The 21507-nt window shown below is 37.1% G+C and overlaps 1 protein-coding gene across 1 annotated transcript in view; it reads right to left on the bottom strand.

Moving 5' to 3' along the window:
- Window positions 1–21507, bottom strand: part of GABRG3 (gamma-aminobutyric acid type A receptor subunit gamma3) — a 304040-nt gene that overhangs the window by 134286 nt on the left and 148247 nt on the right. The window contains exons 4-5 of the mRNA XM_031557588.2: window positions 8683–8903; window positions 6498–6580 (exon numbers count right to left, since the gene is read on the bottom strand). Of these exons, the coding sequence (XP_031413448.2) occupies window positions 6498–6580; window positions 8683–8903 (304 nt within the window). The remainder of the gene's footprint in view (window positions 1–6497; window positions 6581–8682; window positions 8904–21507) is intronic.

The following is a 21507-nucleotide window of genomic DNA, read 5'->3' on the forward strand; positions in this document are numbered from 1 at the left end:
ATGTAAAAAATGTGATGCAAGGAAGTGTGACTGTTTCCTGATGCTGCATGTATCACAGAGGTGATCCCTCTGTGACTAAAGTTACAAATGTACGTTTGCTAAGAGTTTACAAGTGGTGGATCAGCCTCTGCATACAGATCAGATTCATTTGCAAACTACATACCATGCTCCTAAACAAGTAAATAACAATAATATAAACATGTAGAATGTAATAGGTGTTGTATTACATTTCCAGATGAAAGATATTTTCTTCATTCTTCTGAAACTTTTTCTGCATTTGTATCACACTATTTGTATCACTTGTTTTGAGTATTTGTATCACACTATCAAATTTTTGCTGAAACAGAAAGGAAGAAAGATCACACTGGCACATAAAAAGATGCTTAAAAGACATCAAGTAAATAATGAATATAATAAGAACAGTGACAAAAATCATTGGAATTAATAATGCTTCTCACATGACAGAGATTCTAGTGCCACAGTTGATGCATTCAGCTGTCAGACATGCAAACAGCTATCTGGCCTTGCTTCAGATTTTTTATCTTATTTTCTCCTGACACTGTAAATATGACATAGCTATCTCTATTTTGCAAAAAATTGCTCATTGGCAGTTTTTTTTTTTTCTTTTATAAACTTGCTTCAGTACTGATTTAAAATAAAAACAAACAACACACACACACACACACAAACCAATTAAAAATAGCAAAATAAAAAAAAAATTACTATTTCTTATTCATAAAAAAAAATTAGAGAAAGAAGATTCGATGCTTTGGGAAGATACACTGCAACTGGGATTTTTGGGACTTGCAGTTTCCTTTTTTAAAGGTAACTCAGAGCTGGGCATCCCAGAAGAGCAAGGAACAATATATGAATTGCTACTTGCCACCAACTCTCCCTGTTCCATGAGGCACTGGACATCCCTTAAGTTCAGGGAAGTTGCACTGCCTTTCCTATTAAGTAGAAGTTGTGTGTGTATTGTAAATACAGAGCTAATATCAGATTGTTTTAAGTCTGATATGCTTATACTAAAATGTACTGTATAAACTTGGAGTCAGAAGCATGCAGATGTAAATGTTTAGAAGGGTGTCTCTGATGTACCTCATACGGTGAGACAGAAAGCTAAAAGAAAGATTAGCATCACTGATATTTATGATACACACTACACCCTAGACATGAATATACCATAAATTAGATTTAGAAAGTGTAACTTTACAGTGAATGTACTTATAACAAGAATAATTTGGCCAATTTCATTGATGTATAGTACAACCAATTGGAGTAATCAGATGCAAATTAGCAGAACCTCCAAGTCAAATATCATGCAAACTTTTATGAGTCATGGCTTGACTAGGAAATAAAGGCTCACAAAAAGCAAGAAGATTCTAGTGCAGTGTCTATTATGCCTTAAGAAATGTACTGAGTTGTCCTAGAAGATAAAAAACTGCAACAGCTAAAATGTGCTCGTCACAAAACCTGAATCAAGAATTCCATTGATACCCCACGACCTGGTTTAGCCCATTATAGAGAGCACAGATGGAAAGTTCACATTTGGATTAAAGCTCCTTCTGCACACTGCAAGTCCATCCCAGCATCTTTAATGCTACTACCCTTGAGACATGAACATTAAGCTGTGTTCCTTCTGGCCTGTTCTTCATCAGGAGGAAAATTCTGCCTTTAGACTATATTAATGATTCTACTGATGATACATGAGATGAAACAAAGCACAGCTTATATCACAAAACCAGCATTTGATTTTCTAGGCTAGGAGGAATAATAAGGAAACATATTAAAAGCGGTGATGACAGCCAGTTCTTCTGGCAGATTAATAATATGAGGCTCAAAGTACTTCCTGATCATCTAAATTGCATATCCATAAAAGGTTTCATGTTCAAAGGGGTAACGTTTGATTGAACCATGTTTATATTTAGAAAATAAGGACCATTTTTTTTTCAAGAACCGTGTTAGAATTTTTTGTAATGCTTTTCATATTTCCCTACTTTTTTTGCTGTAATATTTTACATGCTTTTGTAAATCGCTTAAAAAAATTCTTGAACTTTCAGGAGGCTGAAGGTACTGAAGGCTTTAAGACCTGACTAAGCATGCAAACCATCTGTAGCTGGCAAATTTGCTTCCCCTTATTTTCCACTGAACTGAAAACACTCGGATTGTTCATGAACATTTGTGTACATGTTCAAATGTTTACAGTGGAAATGGCATTCCATTGATGCCCACCTTTTCCTGTCTGGCCTCAATCCTCCAATAATGTCAACTTGGGAGCTGTGGATCTTCTCACAGGAAAAGAAAAAATTTGCTACAGTAGTTCCAATTCTATTGCCTAAATAAGAGCTGCTTTTTAGAACAAACAGTAGTGTCAGAACAGCAGCAAGAAAAAGAAAACAACAAAATCAATTAACTAACTCAGTATGATTATTTCTATTCTTGCACTTTGCACTGCAGCTCAGTATAACTGCATCTGGTGTGGTTGTTGTATTCTGTATTCTGAAGGAGTGTCCAGGATAATCTTGAGCACATGCATGGGGATAAGAGGCAAAGGTTTGTTGCTGGGCTGAAAAATGACCAGCTCAAACAATTGTTGAGCACATGTGGGTGCAAACATGCTCATGATATTCTGCAATGGGCCTAGTAAAAGGAAGAAATTCAAGAAGATCCAACAGTTCCAGCAATTGCTGATAAATCAAAACCATAGATGCCAACTATGCACCAATTGCATTGCAACTCTAATGGAAAAGATGTCCTTTGAATAGCTTGACTATACAGTCAGGGAGGCATTTGTGAACTTGGAGTTGCTAATGAATAGACAGTGGTCCGCTTTGCAATCAACTCCTCAGCTGTTCTTCTGCGTAGTATTTAATCTGAAATTCTTTAATTCCCTCAGAACAATAACAACAAAATAGAAGCCACTAATATGCTAATACTCTTTATGCTCAATAGCTACCAATGCTCCCAATGATTTGCCCAGACAGTTTTGAATCTTTATAAAATTTTAGTATCTATGCTATCCTATGGCAGGAGTTCCACGATGAATTACAATTCTCATTTCCAGCCTGCACTTTGCTTCTTGTGTTTTATTCGTTTATTCTTGTGCTTTGTCCTTCAGACAGAATATCTTTTCTCCCTTACAATGTTCACATGAATTCTACCTACTTTAATAAACTACATTTTCTGGCAGAATACTAAAATTAGGTTATTTTCACAATGCCCAACCAGTGCTGAATATAGATAACCAACACAGTTTTACAAGGTAGTTGAGTATCCAAAGTAGCACAGCACTCTCCCTCAGCTCAAAAAGATAAATTAACCAGAATGGAGAACCACTCTGATAGATCATTTTTAAGCAGTAGTAGCTGGAGCACCTAGAGCCAGTGCTACCATGTAGTATCAAGTCATATCATTGGTATAAAGTCATATAATTGATTTTTAATTCCCGTTCACAAGGACACACGTTAATACCACACATTGACATTTATGCCAATGTCACAGCATCTCCATACTAAGAAAACCTGCCTGTCATGTGGCTGTTCAGATCAGTCCGGCACAGAGACTGTGAAAGAGCTGTCATGCTCTGCATAACACTGCTGCACACATCTACGTAAGGACTGCAATAACACATTCTCACCTAACGTATGTCTCAATAGGCCAGATAATTCATCTCATAGTCTGACCCGAAACGTACAAAACTGTAATGACAAAAAGTCTTCAGGCTATTTCAATACTTTCTAATTCCTGTAAGCAAAGAGATTGGAGTGCTCCAGGAATGGCTCTTGAGCAAGACTGGCTGATGAGGTCAGCTGTTACTGCAGAGATGCTCTCCAAATTATTATTGCCCATCCCAGAGGTGTTCCTTCTAAGGTGGTGTTTCTTAGTTGTAGCCAAAACATACATTCAAAAATCACTTCAGAGTAGGATAGCAAGTATGTTCCAAATCACTCTCTTTCACAAGATTTTCAATAGGAAGGGGGTAGATAGGTTTTGGTAAGCCCTCTCAGCACACTGAGATGGTCTCTTGTTGATAAACCGTTGTTTTCTTCTTATTCATCCTGATAAATGGACCACATAGAGCTCTGTATTCCTACCTAAGGAATACCAGCTGTTCCCAGAACAGTGCAAGGGTTAAGAAGTGAATTATTTGGCACTAGAAGAAAATTCTCTAGATACAATCTGGGTTTAGCTTTTCACATTTCTGAACCATCAAGAGAAACTCAAAAGGTAAAAAAAATCAGATGTTAACTTTGCTTTTGTTTGTGTAGACACACAGGAAATATTTTCCAAAACATTTTTTGTGCTTACCTACTGTGGAAGCTGCAAATATTTGCCTGTGTGAAGGAGAAAGAACAAAAGGGATGCAGGGGAAAGGAGTGCTATGCACCATTTCTATCTCATCCAAGGACATGTGTCTTGGAATCCATAATAAACTTCTCTGCTCAGAAACTTGTCAGAGCAGGCAGTAATAAATCATTCAGGCACTCACTCAGGCATACACTTCATAAGTCCCACTGCATACCATGTATCTTGAGACTGCTATGAATGTACATAACTCTGAAAATACAACAGATTTAGGGAAAGAAAAAAAAAAGCTCAGACTGCAGATGTCCTACAACCATAGTGGTGCTAAACTTATTCAAGGAAAGGAACAAAACTTAGTATGAACTTAAAAAAATAAACTCTTGTTATTAACATGACCAAAAGATTGAGAAAACTATGCTATTATTTTTATATACTTCCATATGTTATTTCATCTGACAAGAAACTAAGGAATGCACATAGAACTGGGACACATTCAGATTCTGCTTGATCCCGTGTAATCTCCATCTCCTAGATGGCAACAACACATGTATGTTTTCAGGGGTAGAAGGGCTCTGATCTGTAGGAGGAATCTCTTCAAATCAGGGTGTGATTTGAAACTGCCAAGGAGTTGAGCCTTCTGAAGTTGGCACTGATACTCCATCTCTTCAAATGAAAAGCATGGAGCATAGCTTACTAGCATTCAGTACTGCCTAGCTATTAACGGAGGTCTGAAGTGGCTTCCTTCGCTATTAGTGTCCACCTTCTTTGGATATTGCTAACACAGGACCTATCAATTTTATGTGGTAGACTTAATTAGTATCTTTGGACTGGGACTCCTGCCAGTACTGCAACAAATCAGCAGTAGTTTGCCATAAGGCAAGAGCAACTTTATGCAGTAACTAGGCATAGTTGAGGCATGCATAGATCAGTGACAAATATTTGTTAGTATGAAGGCTCATTCAGGAGTTATTTGCCTCCTGCCCAGTTGAGTATGCATACATTCCACGCATCCAAACTAAGCACACAACTGTGTATTTTTACCCAGGCTCACTTATCAGTGTAGAACACAAACCAGCAAAACAGTGATAATGGGTTTGGGGAAGGATGATGTTTACACTGGCAGATTTTCTGTAAATGCTTTCCTGGGGAAAAACAAGAGCAAGAATACATCCTGGATCAGTGAAATCCAGGTCCAGATGCTAACTAAGGGTCACTGTTTGCATATTATTCATAAAAGGAAATTAATACACTTCTATCAAAGCACTACACCTATCATAAAGACACTAGGCAGTGCTAACCTTCTATTGCTGTTTAAGAGATGGCAAAGAAAATACTTTTTTTCTAAACAGAAAGACAATACATTTCCATTTATTTCCAGACAACACAGATCCTGAAACCTGCAGTTTATCTAAGGAAAAAAACTTTAGTGGAGACCCTTTAAAAAGTGTTTGTAAAATATTTCTATTGCATAACTTTGGATTACAAAACTGTGCAGGTGTACCTTTGAGCTCTTGAACTTTTTCAAATGAATCGGCATGGAAAGAACTTTCTCTTTCAGAAATATGAGATCTCAGGATAAACTCACTTGACTTCCGTTTTCCATCCATTTCTATAATGTATTTGTTTTGTTCGTTACTTGAGTTTGAAATATACCAGTGCTATATACAGTACAATAGTGAGACTAAAGGACTCTAAGGACTAAAGACATGCTAAGCAATAGAAGTGAAATGGGATTTACAATATCTACACCTCTTAATTTAGATTATAAAAAAATTGCAATAGCATACTACTTGCTATAAACTCAGATGTTCATAAATAACTGAGCTGGTCCCCAAGCTTACACAAGGAAACTGCCATTTGTCTTCTCATTTACATGTCACATGCTTTTGTAGCTTAACATAGCAATGACTGGAATGAATATCTGCTCTTGTTGAAAGTGTGACTGTAGGATCAACTGATTAAGTCTGGTTCTGGCAAAGAATAATAGAGTAAATCCATAGATAACTTCATGGCATAAATCTCTCTACCAGGAATGCTAGGGAGGAAAAGAAATCCCGAATGTTTAAGCAAACCTAAGCTTCCTGTTCCTGTTGCAGAATGGTAGAAAAAGCTGTCAGAAATAAAAAATAATCTCATACCTCTACATGCTGCTCACAAACAACAATGAAATGAAGTGTTAAAACAGTACTTACAGCTTGAGAATATCAGTGGACATGAGTGTTCATCCATTGGGAAATTATGCAGCTGCAGCTGGCACTCAGCATTGATGGTAAGCCTGTAGAGAAACCAGGTGTCTGTCACTGCACCTCAGCAGTATGAACAGAGGAGGAGGCTGAGCAGCTTTAGGTGGTCATGCAAGAGCTTTGATACCTATAAGGCCTGAAAAGCTAAAATGCAGACCATCCAAAGGCTCCTTAGGCTGAATCCAAAACAATGGCAACTATCGAAAAACATAAATAATGTCAAAAATGTGATTAAGAGTTTTCTGATCTAAAGAAATCTGTGCATATATTTTTCTTAAGACAATCATTAAACAAAACGAGATGGAATCAGCTGGCAACAAAACAGTTGATGTGTGTGTATGTAATTCCACAAAATTAAAATTTAATAAAGAATCTTATAGGGAATCTTCTCTTCATTTGCTTACAGTGTGAAGTTAAAATCTGTTCAGTTGTTTTGGAATACTTCTCAAAAACCTACAAGATCTGTGTACAGTCCCACTAGAAAGCTTTTTTTACAAGATATCCTAGCACAAAGGAAACTATGTGTGGACTTGATTTAAAACTGATTGTTGGATGATCTTCAATCTTAAACACTGCAAAGTGAATTTACACAAGCATATCGCTTTCAGGACTAGTTTATTGTTGAGTGTTTTTCAGGAAAAAGACGTTACATCATGCCAGAAGTTATGCATGTGTGAGAGACAGGTCTTTTCAGTTCTTGGTGCTTTGTTTTTTTTTTTCTTTGTTTGTTTGTTTGTTTCTATTTTTATTTAATATTCAAAAGCTAACAAACTGTATTGGGAAAAATTGCATATGAGATTTAGTGTGGCCCAGAGAACACTTCTCTGCTGGAAAAGGCCACTTATGTGGAACTTCTGTTTTTAAACTGATTGTAGAATAAAATTCAGAGTGTTACAGAAAGAATAACATCTGAAAGTAGGCAGGCAAGAGGAGAAAAAGGAAAGAAGCCTGTCTTAGCCTTATACACAAATAGCACCTTCTCCTGAATGCAGAATATTTAACAAAACACCACAAAACCTAGGCATGCAGTTATTGGTTCCATGCCATGCTGATTCTGTGCGGTCATCAAAGTCAGACAGATTACTTGTTTCTTAATTACAGAGTGATCAATGATCTTTCTAACAATTTCTCACTTTAAAAAATACCCAATCTGACAACCCATTTGGTCAAACATTATTCATTTTTTTACCTGATTTAGGGAAATTTTGCAGCTCATATGATAAATAGTTTTTTACATAAGTTTGTAAATCTAAAAAATATTAAGGAGACACAACATGCTCTGAAGAACTGAAATAAAACTACAGAAAAGAAAAAAGAAAAAAAAGAGAAGAGGTGATTAAAGTTGTCAACAGAAATAAGAAAGAGCTCTGTCACCATGGAGCAAGCCTATGAAGGGAAAGGCACTAAAAATGTCAGTAGCATTTCCAATTGTTCAATTTATTCACTACTGTTTCTGAAGGACTTGCTACTGGAGCTCAACTGCAATCAGAAGAACAACCACAATGCTGAGAACAATCAGTGCAGAAAATGTAGCGTGAAAGCCATGTTCCTGAAAAACTGCCCTGTGGAGTTTGGCTTATGGTAGAACTCCCTTCTGAGTAATTCATCTCTTCAATAAATAAACATATTTTTATTTCCACAGGCTCTTTTTATGCAAATATATACATTATTTCTAATACCATGTAGTTGATGGTATTATGAAGATAAGAAAAATTCTAAAAGCTTTTCCTCCAGCGATTCACCCTTTGATGAGATGTGACAGACTATCTTTCAGTGTGACTTATTTGAAGAATCAAGTACTGACATTATCATGAATCTGGAAATATTTTATCTGGTTCTGCACCTAGCTCTGATCAGAAAGGTTTCTGGCAAGTTTTATGGAACTACATGCCTCCAGTTTTATTAAAAATCCTAAAATAAAAACCTGAGTTCCACTATTTAGATAGACTTGTTTCACTAGACTCACAGTTTCTTTTTCAGAAAGATGAGACTTTGCTTAAATTCTGCAGTGCTTATACTGGAATATTTCACTCTTTGTCAAGCAATGTCAAGTAAACATCAGGAATCAAGTAGCAGAGGAGAACAAGGAAATTACTCCAGATCCAGAAGTGCAAGAAGCATGCTGAATGCTCACCTTAGGGTGTACAGGATCTTGCCGTCATTCCATATCCGGAGGAGCTGGTTTGGGGTGGTGATCCAGTGTGCTTCTGCTGTCTTGGAGTTCCGAAATATTGTGTCTGGGATCCAGATCAAACCAACCATGTTGCTGTTCAGAGTCAGTATTTTCATGGTGCTGTTGAAGCGAAGACGGCTGTCTGTCCACGTCTGAGCAAAAAATATATCAATTTGATATTCCTGCAATGAAAGCATGATATGCAAATTGAAATCAATTCTATACATCTCACTATATTTGGTCGTTGATAAAGTCTATCTGGATGTGAAGCAGGATACATTCAGACCAATGGAGCTATGTTTTCTTTCTTTTTTTTTCCCCCTGAAAAAATTGACTTACTCTTACTATTTATTTTTTCTCTAGTTACTTCTGAAGACAGGCTAAACACCTCCCTTACTTTGAACCTGTGCAGTAATAATTTTGGCACTAGCACATTCTTTTCCATTGTATCTGAAAAGACAACTACAAGATACAATTTGTAGAGACATCTCTGTCATAGGTCAGAACGATGAAAGATGTGAAAAATGAACAACGCAAGTAAACTGAGGAATGGCAAGTTCCCCTGACTTTTGCAACAAATTTTTTTGTTAGTTTGTTTTGTGGGCAAATTCAATAAACTAATAATTCTCTTTCTTCCCAACTCTTCAGCCACACTTTTACAGCAGAATTCAAAATTGTTTTTTTCATTAAAGACACCCCACGTACTTCAAGTGCCAAGAGCTGTGCAGTCACTAACTTTCTGCCCTGAGTATACTAATTGCATTGTTTACATTAATCTCATCCTTTCTCTCACTCCATTTCCTGTTTTGTTACTATAAGTAAGCACACCAGGTATAACAATGCAGAAATTAAAATACAGACAGATGTACAGACAAAGCTATATAGGTGAACACAGAAACACACTGATATAAGCATTTAATACCCCATAGAATAAGCTGTGTTAAAAACAGCTTTTGCACCATTATCTCTGGTGATCTGAAGCCAGGAAAGCTCACTTTTGCATTTGCTTGTCTTATGTTCCTTGTCCTGCTTCCAGATTGCTCTACCTGTGAATCCTGTGGAAACATCTGGTCATGCCATAGAAGACTCTCTCAGTGTTGCAGGGGGACTGCATCCAGAACAGGGATGGCATTTGCTCATAGGACACAAAGTGTGTGCTCTGCCATGCAGGTGAACGTAGGGCTGAGTAGATTGGGGGAAGTAAACTCCTTAGGTCACCTGGTACGTCCACTCTTGGTAGATCTAAACGATGGGGAATTTAGGCTCTCTAGTACATCTTTACTTTTAATCACTTGAACTTGTTTTTATTGCTTTTTCATTTTTCACTTCCCAGGTTTCTCATTTAATAGATTCCCTATTGTAAAAATAAATGCTACTACACCAACAGCATTCTACATTATTTATAGAGAGAAGAACCTATAGTCTGAACTGAGGAGAGCATTTTTGCTAAAAGCATCTGGTTCCCCTGCTCTATTACATTTTTGGCAGGCCATTCTTCCAGAGTCGATGCTGAAACACCAGGAAACCTAATTCACTGACACTGTAATCCTGGTCCTAAACATGCTCGGGGCCTCTCATCTCTAAATGGCAAATGATCAATAGGTGAAGAAGTGGTGCTAGCATTTATCCATCGATCACCTTAGGAATTAAAGCCAAGGCATCAAAGAAATTAAGGACCAGTTTTCTTCATAGCCTATCTCACTGCTATTTTTCATTGTATTAGCTTTATTTTCTCGGTGAAGCTGACAGATTTAAATCTGAAGAGACTCTTCTTTCATCTCAATGAGATGAGATATCTTCACACACCTAAAGGATGCAATATACTATACAGAGCACATCTTTATCGGTATCCAGAATTCTGAGCTTGTTTTATTACACTGAACTCTCTATCAATTTATCCTTGAAAAACCAGTGACAGGAGTTACTTTGACACGCTCGGCTTCTACAGAAAGGCATACGCCAGACATATCTGTGGGTTTCTCCAAATGCTGAGTGAATAGAACAGCTTTTCTTAGCTCACATGTGGGAATCAATATTTATAGAATCAAAGATCATTTGTATACAGCTGGCTAATGATGGTGCTGTCTTTTCACACGACAAGCTTTTGCATAATATTCATATTTGAGGTTATTTTATATGAATGCTTTATTTTGACTGTCAAATGTTTACTAAATATAGAAGAAGCCATAATTCCCTTCTGGTAAATTGTACATATTTAATGGAATTTAGAATTGTAGGATTTAGGATATTCCCTCTGAAGGAAAGAAAGCCCTTGAGAAGTGTCCTGAGAAGGTACTGCAGCTAGATCTGATCTGAGCACATTGGGCACCAGAAGCAGTGCAGGTACCACTCTGTGGATTCCATCCAAATACAGTACTCAGTCTAAGAAATAGATTATGTTAGCCTAGAAGCAGGGCTGCTCTAACACTATTGTTTAGCTCCCACTTTGCTTTTCCATCATTTATTATCGCAGTTAGAACACCTCAGAAATGATCTTTCTTCCAAATAGCTCCTCAAGGAGCTACTGTAGCTTTGTTCACTGTAATAAAAATGTTACAGCTCAAATTAAAAGATTCACAGATCTTCTGAGTGAGTTAGACTGTTAAAAATATGCTTTACTTTTTGAAAACACAGGTCATGAAAAGCAAAGTGATGTTTTAAAAAGGAAAGCCAATGAAAGTTTGAAAGTAAAGCATTTACTTTTTCAACACTTTACCTCTATTTTTTTTAAGTATTTACAACATTGAATCAGAATGAACAAAAATTTTGCCCCTACAAAACAATTTTTTTCAATAAAAATAAGCATGTTTCCATCTAATATCTGAATTTCAATTTCATCCTTTATATTCTCTCCATTAATCCTTTTTAGGAGATGTTGGATGAGTACATTCTTTATAGTAGTCTTTGCAGTTGCTTCAGTTTTCAACTGAGCAAACAGTGGGGTATGATATTCATATATTCACTCTACAAGGAAGAGACTGAGGCTAGTTTCTAGGTTGAAACTCAGTTCTTCACTTCTAGTGGAGCTAGCTCTATGCACACTTCAGAAAAATTACCTTTATCTTCACTGAAAACAGATACTCAACTCTCAGTGAAGTCAAAAGCTTCTATATGCTGCTTTGCACAAAGCTAGTACAGTGATCTCAAACACATAGCGCCCAACAGAAATTGACAGAACAAAGGTTCCTTTGTTGGTCTCACACACAACTTAATAATAAAACAAGAGAGGGTAGGATAGAATATACAAAACAATGCTTTTCCTTTTCTATATAATACCTGCTATTTAGATGAATGCCTATGTTCAATGAAAGTTGTTCGTGAAAGTCAATGGTTGCACTGAGTAACCAAGGTTTCAATGAAAAGATCCCTCATTTGAAGCTACATCCTAAAGCTCTAATAATGTTCTTTATGTTCTACTAAGACACCAGAACTGTTGCTAATATCCTGATTCTTTCTTTACCGTGTTTTTTTTTTTTTTCTTTTCCTTTGTAGCCATCTCTGGTTATTACAATGTACACAAGAAGAAATTAAAATAAACATTTTCAGCCTCAGCTGCAGAAAGGTGAAATTGCATTCTTCAAAAAATGATAGCAGGTTCAAATACAGGAAAGTGTTCTGCCACCATGTTTTCTTGTCTTGCAGGCACTTTGTCATACCACCAGAACAGACTCAAGATTTTTCCTGTTGTATTCACACTTCTCTGGATATACTAACTGTAGGTATGCTCCTTAGATCCACACTTCTGAACAAACATCCTCCTTGAAAAGAAGTAAGAGACAACTCTATAGAGAAAAATGGACCTACATGTTAACATGAAGGAAAATTTTATGGAAATCTTATTTCTTATTTATTTCTGAAATAAGAAAATTTCTCTGATGCAGAAGTCAGTTATAAACTTAAAAGCATTGACAGAAAAAGACATTATCAGCTTTAATAGATTTCATTATGTTTGGCTTATCAAAAGTAGATTTGTAGAGCACATTACATGTGTAATTTAAATTTCTTACACTTACAAACTTCATAAAAATGGAATATGTTTGAAGCAGAGTTTCACAAACTGTCCAACTGTACAGAAAACATTTTCTTTTCTGTGCTGTGTTCACAATGTACATTAAAGAAATTGGAAGAGCAAGAAGGTGAAACTAGAATATAACAATAGTTCCCAATAAAAAACTAGTGATACACAGAAATACTCAGCCAAATCGCTACGTACACAACTTTAGACCTTTTAAGAATACTTAAGTTTTCAAGAAATTTTAAAGAAATTTCAAATTTTCCTCTTATTTAGAGACATTCAGTACAATCTGAAATCAATGTATGTTGGCATGAAAATCTCTATCACTCAACAAGATTATCTTTGAAAATGGGATTTGAACATAGGATTTTAACAACACTCATTTAACTTCCATAAGTAACCTCTAAAATCAAGAAAACACGATCCTTTCACCTTTACTGTATACAAGCAATCATTTCATGAAGAGCATTTCTGTCCTTTCAAGTGCTCCTTCTGTCCTTTATAAGCTCTCAGTCTGAAACTTTTGTTGAGAAAGATGACTTAATGAGATAATTAGAAAGAGAGTCTGAGTTTTTTTCCAAATCATGCGATGATTTAGAGTATGTTTTTCTGGCTTTGTGGTGAACAGAGCAGTAAGCTAGAGACAATTTTTCTTTCTTTCTTTCTACTGATTTGTCTACAAGGATCACAAGGTGACATAACCCAAAAACAACAGCAGTATTACCAGCCACAAATACTGACACACAGTTGGGGTTCAGTCTATTTGTTTTTATCATTTTTTTTCACATTTTCAAATATTTTTAGCATGGTTTAATTAGCCCCTTAAAAATCAAGCCAGCAGTAAATTATTTGCCCTCCAACTGTGCCGGAATTGTTAATGATTGGAAACATCTTGAAAATGTTGTGGTTTGAGGTACCTGTAGTCACAGAGAAAAATACTTTGTTTTCAACCAAGTCGTCAATTGTTTTCTCAGTCAAAAGAGGAGCTAACATATGTCGGCACTAAATGAAGCTTTTCTCCTACCAAAATGTTTCATTTTAGCTGCAGGTTAATCATGGAAAATACTATTTAATTGGCTGTCACAGTTAGATGATCTATTTGGATGGCTGTAGATAACAGTACGGTATGCCTTTGTTGCTTCTGCTGCAGCCTTCTCATTTTCTGTATTTTCACAATTCTAACAACAGTAACAAGAACAGTGTCAAGAGCCTTATTCTTGGAAGACATATAAAAATTTCCTGCATGATGCTTTCCAGGTTCTTACTACTACCTGTCAGAAAATGCACGAGCACCATAAGACTAAATTTGCTTATTATTTCATTTGCTTCTGGCTTCATAGCTATTGTTGTTTTTTTCTGGATCCATTCATAATATTTTCTCTAATTCCTCCAAAATTTTTTTGTTGCTTTGTTTGTTTTTAATTGTTGAGGCTATATTTTGTTTGTTGAAGGATTACCTCTGATTAAAACTATTACTGAGATTTCTACAAAGCTGGTACACAATCAGCTAAAAATACCTAAATAACTAGAGTCCAATTTAGATTATGATCATTTTGTAACCTCCATTCCCCTTGTATAATATATCAAAACACTGCGCACACTACTCCATTGGCTTGAAATTAGCCCAATAAACTATATAAAAGATAAAGTCACCTTTAGTTACCAAAAAGGTTGACTTCACCGAAGTGGCTGATCCTATTCGTTAGCCTTAAATTTTTCTGTAAATTATTGAGTTTTTTTTACTTTTAATTTCGAACCATTCTGTATGAAGTATGTTTAAAAAAAAAACCTTAAGTGATAGAGCACTATGTTCAAGCAACAATACAGAAAATTACAGACAGGTTTATTCAGGGAAGCAGGAGAGAAATGAAGCTTCACAGTTCAAACAAACAGAGCAGTTTAAAAATACTCTATAGAAACAGCAGACAGAACAAACCAAATTCAGTCTTCTGTGACAGGGAGTGCTTGTAACTTTTGTCAGTCATTTCCACTTCTTTAGATCAGCCTGGTTGGATCATTCACAGCTGTAGCCTCAGTGTATAATTCGAGGTCATTTTCTGCCTCAGTTCTCTAAACTCCTCACTGAGTTCTTGTCCTTAGCAGAAATTTGTTTCTTTTTCATTCAACAACATGGCTCTGCCGTCCTCCCAGCAGACCACACCAGTCTCAGAGCAGGGCAAAACCTTTGAAAGGTGAGAGTTCCTCTCCCTCTTTACTCAGACACAGCACACAACCAAACATTTTCAGAATTTTTTTTTTATATGCCCTTGCCACAATTGACAGACTGGAACAGGTTGCCCAAGAAGGTTGTGGATGCCCCATCCCTGGAAGCATCCAAGGCCAGGCTGGATGCGGCTCTGGGCAGCCTGGTCTGGTTGTTGGAGACCCTACACGTAGCAGGGGGGTTGAAACTAGATGATCATTGTGGTCCTTTTCAACTCAGGCCATTCTTTGATTCTATGATTGAATTAAAAGTACAAAAAAAAGGCTTTGAGATACTTTGTTTTATAGGAAATGTACCAGACATTCAAGTGATGCCCATGCTGTCTGTTTATTTAGTCTGTCATTTGTCTTCAAGTCCACTTGAAGAATGTTAGGAGAAGACAGTCTTTCTATGGTTTGAAGTCCATTTTAAATTAAAGAATATTTTGTCCAGCCCATTTGATTGCTGCAAGAGAAGTCTAAACTGAATTGGCAAATATTACCCTGCAAAGGTTCATGTGACTAATTCAACCTTCTTTTTAGTTGTGTAGCAAATGAGTGGAAGAAGAAATACTCCCTGAAATAAAGAAAATGTATAAGATAAAATTAATAGCATATTTTGTTGGTAGCATGTATTCAAAATTCTTTTTTATCTTTTTGATAAAACACAAGACACTGTGAAGACAACTATCCTCACATGTGTCCTTAAAGTTCAACTAGCTTTCTGTGTCACTTGGGATAGGTGAAGTAGAGTATTAGTTTCACCAGCAACTTGTCCCATAGTAGCTCTACCAGTGCAGAGTTGTCAAGTTTTTGGGTTGCTCAGGAGCTGAATTTGTACACAACCTGCAACAGTGGGTTTCAGGGGCTCAGGGACAGAACATCATGTTTCACCTTCCTACTCTCCACCATCCTCCTATTTCAATTCTTTATTTTTACTCCACTCTTCTTCTTACCATTAACAGGCTCTGAGAGGTGGAAGAGTTCAGGAAATGCTCCCCTACTTCTAAGCTTTTCTCTTAAGCTAAGCTTAGCTTTACCTCAAGGCTGCACCTTCTAAAGATGCCCAAAATAAATACATAAACAACAGAAACAAAAACCCAAAATGATTAGCTTTACAGTGGCAGCAAAATATGTACTTCTGAGAACTTTCCAAACTTTTTTTGTTTTGTTTTGTTTTGTTAGAAATACTTTGAATAAATTGCTCTTGTGGGAGAACTTGCTTTGACACTTTCATAAAGCGATAAGCATGATTGTTACATGGAGAATATGCAGTGAAAGGACAAAGTCAACATTCAGATTGTCACCAGGGATATAAGGACTATTCAGGTTAACACTGGAAAAATATTTCATAAAGCGGTTACAATCGTCTCCATAGCTGAACGCTTTGAGTACAAAAAATAATAATGAAATCACAGCCTCAGCAGGCATCTTGGAGCAAGGAGGATGGAAGCTCACCTTTCTCACTCTAGTATCGCCCTCTGGTTTAGAGCATTACTTCACTGATTTCTTGCTATTCTACAGGATGAAAGACAGCTAACCTCACACTAAAAACAAAAAAATACAATTAAGAAAAATCATGTAGCATTTCCTCTCCCTGAGGAAACACTTATCTGTGTCACTGCACCTATTCTGGCTTATTAGAGCCTAGTTCCAATCCTCTGTATTACAGGTAACTTCTATCACTCAGTAGAAGGAAGACCTGGGGATGCTTGTCATGGCCCATTTCCATAAATTCCTCCATGCCTCCTCCTCACTCACTGATGGATTATCACTTCTGCTTCAACCAACCATGCAACAATCACAAACACAGCATGACACTAGAACAAACACTACGTGTTTTAGAAAAACAGTTGTAGGTCTATTCTTTTCACCTCACTTTTAGTGAAAGAGTCAACACTCTTGCTAAATATTCTTGCTGATCATTTCATTCTGGGACTCTTCTGCTCATCTATTTTTCTCATAGAGCATTTCCAAAGTATCCTGGTTGCTATGATCTCTACAGCTGCACTTACACAGAAGGTGTGAAGAGGGCTAGGGTTCATAACTTGTTGCAGGCAGGATCTGATGATAAGCCCTGTCTTTGATGACTCTGAACTACCTGTACTTAAACCTGGTTAATTTAGAATAAGAGCTACCCAAAAGATACAAGGAAGACAGAGAGGAAATAAAGGTGGGGTAATAGATGGCAGAGAGAAGACTTTTGGTCACTGCATGTGTGGTCAGTGTAATTCAAATTGGTAATCAGTCACTCCTAAGGAAATTGCTGTTGGAAGAAACAGTATTATTGGATTTCACAAAGTACTGTGCCCACTCTGACTTGTAATTTAAGGCTTTACAAATAGAGCAGACAGAAAGACATAGAGAGAGATTCTAAAAGCTAAATTCTATGTGGAAAGAAACCAAGGTTTCTTTTGAACTAATGAGAATTTAGTAATACAAATGCACATGGACTAGCTTGACTTCTGCATAAACAGTAGAGAAATAAAAATAAATAATCACTGAATAGAATAAACAAAGAAAAAAAGATTAGTCTGTGAATAAACATTAATGACTGCACTTAAAATAATAAAGTACAATATTAAAGTCTCCTGAATATATTTGATATCCAAAAAATCATAAAGCAAATTATAAAGATACTCAACATTTTTCAAGTATTACAACAACAGATGTATCAACATTACAGTCTTATAATTTGAAGTGTTAGTTTATTCAAAACAGAAGCTAAACATCCCTGTTCATGAAAATAAATGTACTCTTGGTGACTGCAAACAACAATACCTTATGCAAGTAGTTTCTGTTAAAATGTTTGTTTTAATGATGGAGAGTGGGCTTTTTGACCAAGAAAGTGGGAGAGCATTTTGAAATATCTTTTATTGCCATTAGCAAGTAAGAAAAGCAGCATAGTGTTTTTATGTGTACTGTCCCTCAGCACAAGAGCTGTTGTAAAGGAACAGGAGACAGGGCAGTGACGTAAAGACATCCATCTTGGTGAAGCAGGTACAGAGAAGATCTCTTGCAGAACCACAAGTGAGAGAAGAACTTATAAGGAGCACTTTGTGAAGAGAGAAGTGTCAAAATCAGTTGTCATGTTCTAACCATCTCCTTCCAGAGTCATTTTTAGGGTATGTCCTGAGGCTGTGTCATATCTGAAGACATATGTACCACTCTACTACAGTATCCAAGTGTCCACCTTACAGCTCAGCTATTCAGAAAGAAATAAAGGAGGCAAATGGCTTCAGGATTTGTCTAGGCTTCAAACACAAGCACAGAGAAACTACTTTAAGGCTTATCCCCACCTTAGTGTCTTCATTTCTTGGGCAGTTTTTTTGTTGTTGTTTGTTTGTTTGATTGCTTGGTTTTGTGGGCTGTTCCAAGGTAAACCTTGGGCTCCACTTAGCAACGTCATGCTTCCTTTCAAGCCCTCTTGTGTTAGGTGGTTTGATACTCAGAATAGCTCTATCTCCATTTAAGCTCCTAATTTCAAGCAAAATTTTATCAAATTCCAACTCCCCCTACATTTCAGTCCACTCTTTTCTGACACGAGACTCATATTAAACCAGTTATTGACATTGGTAATTCTTCACTGTTGCTAGTCTGGGGGAGAAAAGTGACACCAGATGAAATAGCAGATGGCTGATTGCCATTCACTGGGCCATTCAATGACAGCAATTTCAGGAGTCCAGACTGTTCCTATCAGTTTTACATGAGCACATTCCCCTTATACTCACTAAATCCATCAATCCCCACTTGGAGAAATTCAAAAGAGGTTTACTAGAGGTTTTACTAGAAATTTTCAATACCTGATATTATCAGAAAAAAAATGAGAAAATCTAAATCTAAAAAAGATGGTAAGATCTATCTTGCAAATCTTATTAGGGAAAATGACACATAGTAATGTAATGATGTGTAAAATAAACTCACTCCCTTCCACAATTCAAACCTGCTTCCCACCTGAGCATCTGTTCTTGCACTGCGGGATTAATAACTGGTACTAGAGTACAATTTTACAGCGTTATTTGAAAGAATAATCAGTAATTCTGCTACTACTTGTGAAGTAGTTATACTCTCACCAATAAAAGAAGATTAATAGGGGTGCATCTCTCATAGGAAGAAAAAAAAACTTCATCTTGGTGTGGTCTGACTAGAAATGAAGTTGGCAGCACACACAGGTGATAACAGAGGCACACCTGATGCTCTGTGCCCAGCACTAGGTGGGCAACTAGAAGTAAGAACAGCAGCATGCCACCAAAGTGGGGAACACGCTCCATCTGTTGCCATGGAAACCCTCCCACCTCCGCCCGTCCCCCAGGGCTGGTCCCCTCCTTGTTACTACAGCAACTGCCCTCCTTCTCCCAGCCCTTCTTCTCCCTACACCCACCCAGGCTTCTGCACACCAGTACTGTGCAGCTGGAAGGTTAGAGCAGTGAGACAGAAGAAGGGCACCCTCTCAGACAGAAGAGGCTGCAGAGGTGCTGCTTGCTCCATTTGGATGTGATTATCCTGGGATACCCTGCAGGAGAAAGGCATGGAGTTGACAGTATGCTTCTATGACCCTTTCTGTGGTGGACAGACTCAGGACAATCTTTTGCCCATCAGCGAATGTCATCAGCAATTAATTCTAGCACAAACACTTTGCCTGTATTATTTTTTCTGTTTTACTTTAATGATGGAAGAGAAATGATAATATTGACACAGCCACATTTCTCTAAGTCTGTGTATTTTGGCTGTGGTCTGCTAATGTCAAAAGTACTTCATAGCTAAGTATTCTTTTTAAACTAATAAGGATTTTACTTTCATTTGTATTCTGGTTCTCTTTTTCCCAATTCTAACAAACAGAACATAAAAATAAAGCTCAGTGCCTTACCGGATTTGTTGCTGAATACTGCAAAAGGTTCTCCTGCCTCAAACGTATTCCACTGCAACCATTCAGGCATAACGTTTTCTGAATTTTTCTAAGCCACTTCAAACACTTCCAGGTTATTAAATCTCCCTTCACTAGAGGAATACACTAAATCTTCGATGACCTATCCCACAGCTGAACCATAAGAAGCACAGAACTTAAGTACTGAAAGAAGGCAACTGGAAGTTTAAGGCATGGGTAATCAACCTTCTGGCTTGCCTGGGTCACACTGAATGAAGAAGAATTATCTAGGGACTCATATATGAAGGCTGCTCCAAAAGTAATGCCTCCTAATTATTTCCATGGAAACAGCAACTTATACAAAGAGCACAATAACACTTTTTGATAGAGCAACTTCTCAGCTACAAAACACTATTTTTCAACATAGTCAACACCATTTGATATGCATTTTTGCCAACAGTCCATGCTGCGCTCATTAACATCTGCACCAGCAGCAGTGACCCACTGCAAGTATCAGTGAATGCCAATGGATGCCATTTTTTTCTGCAAGGATTCAATGACGCACCTTTGCTTTATACACACTTCCATATCAGACACCACTGTATCAGACTGCCCCTCTGCTGTCATCTGTCACATGACAATAAAATTTAATGGAATGTTGGTGGGAAGGTTCAACGTCTAATGCCATACCAATGTCTGGCTCTGATGTCATAAGCCAACATCATAGAACAGAAGGCATGACTTTCAGAGCAGCTCTCATAAAATACATGTTTAGTGTATATAAGTGACAAAACTTATTTTAATTTTTAATGCTTTTTAAGTTAAAACATATAAAAAAATAAAGCAACTAAGCCATAAGACTAGTGGGATATTTGACCTTGTTTTTGTGAAACTAACGTATCATTCTTGCTTGATGGTAGTGGTGGCAATCCATAGTGAGCTCACAAAAATCAGAGATTTTTGATGAAATTTTACTCTTTTGTGCTTCATCCTTGAATACAGTTGTTCACAAATGTATGTAGTGCCAAAGAGCAATGACAAGAGTGATGGGTGACTGTGAAGCACAAGATATTTCTCTCTGGTAAGATAGGACTTATCTGTCTAAGTCTGCTAGAGAGAGATGATCAGATTTTGGACTGCAACTCTACACATTCAATTTGAAAATTCTCAGGCAGTGTATTTGTGTCAACTGAAAATGAAGTTGCAAATAAGCAAAAAAAAATTAAAAATTCTTTAGCAATCTTGTAACCTATTCTCAAATTCCTTTATCAAAATGGAAAGTATAGCTGCATATCTTCTGCTGTTCACAGGATTGTGTTTAGATAACATATCAAAATACATAAACTTATTTGCCATAACTTGAGTTAACACTGCACAGCACTCTCTCCATGCCCATGTTTCAGCCCTGATAGAGTTAAATAACTCACTGATGTTCACTTGGTGCTGAGTGATGTTTGTACACCCAGGGCCAGCCCTGCCCTGCATGATGATACAGAGCAGAAGTCGGACAAATTGCAAGCTGTGCTGACCTGGGCTGCGTGTGGCTCCCGGGCTGCAGGTTGGGCATGTCTGGACTAAGGGCTAACAAAGATTGCTACCTGGTATCAACATACATCCACATTGTTTTCCTCACTTGAACAACCCCAAACTTGATGCTGATGTAGCAGGAGTTAAAAACTCAGCACTAATTCAACAACTTATCCCA

The sequence above is a fragment of the Meleagris gallopavo genome, chromosome 1 (genome assembly GCF_905368555.1).
Source record: "Meleagris gallopavo chromosome 1, MGAL_WU_HG_1.1, whole genome shotgun sequence".
In the NCBI taxonomy this organism is placed as follows: Eukaryota; Metazoa; Chordata; class Aves; order Galliformes; family Phasianidae; genus Meleagris; species Meleagris gallopavo.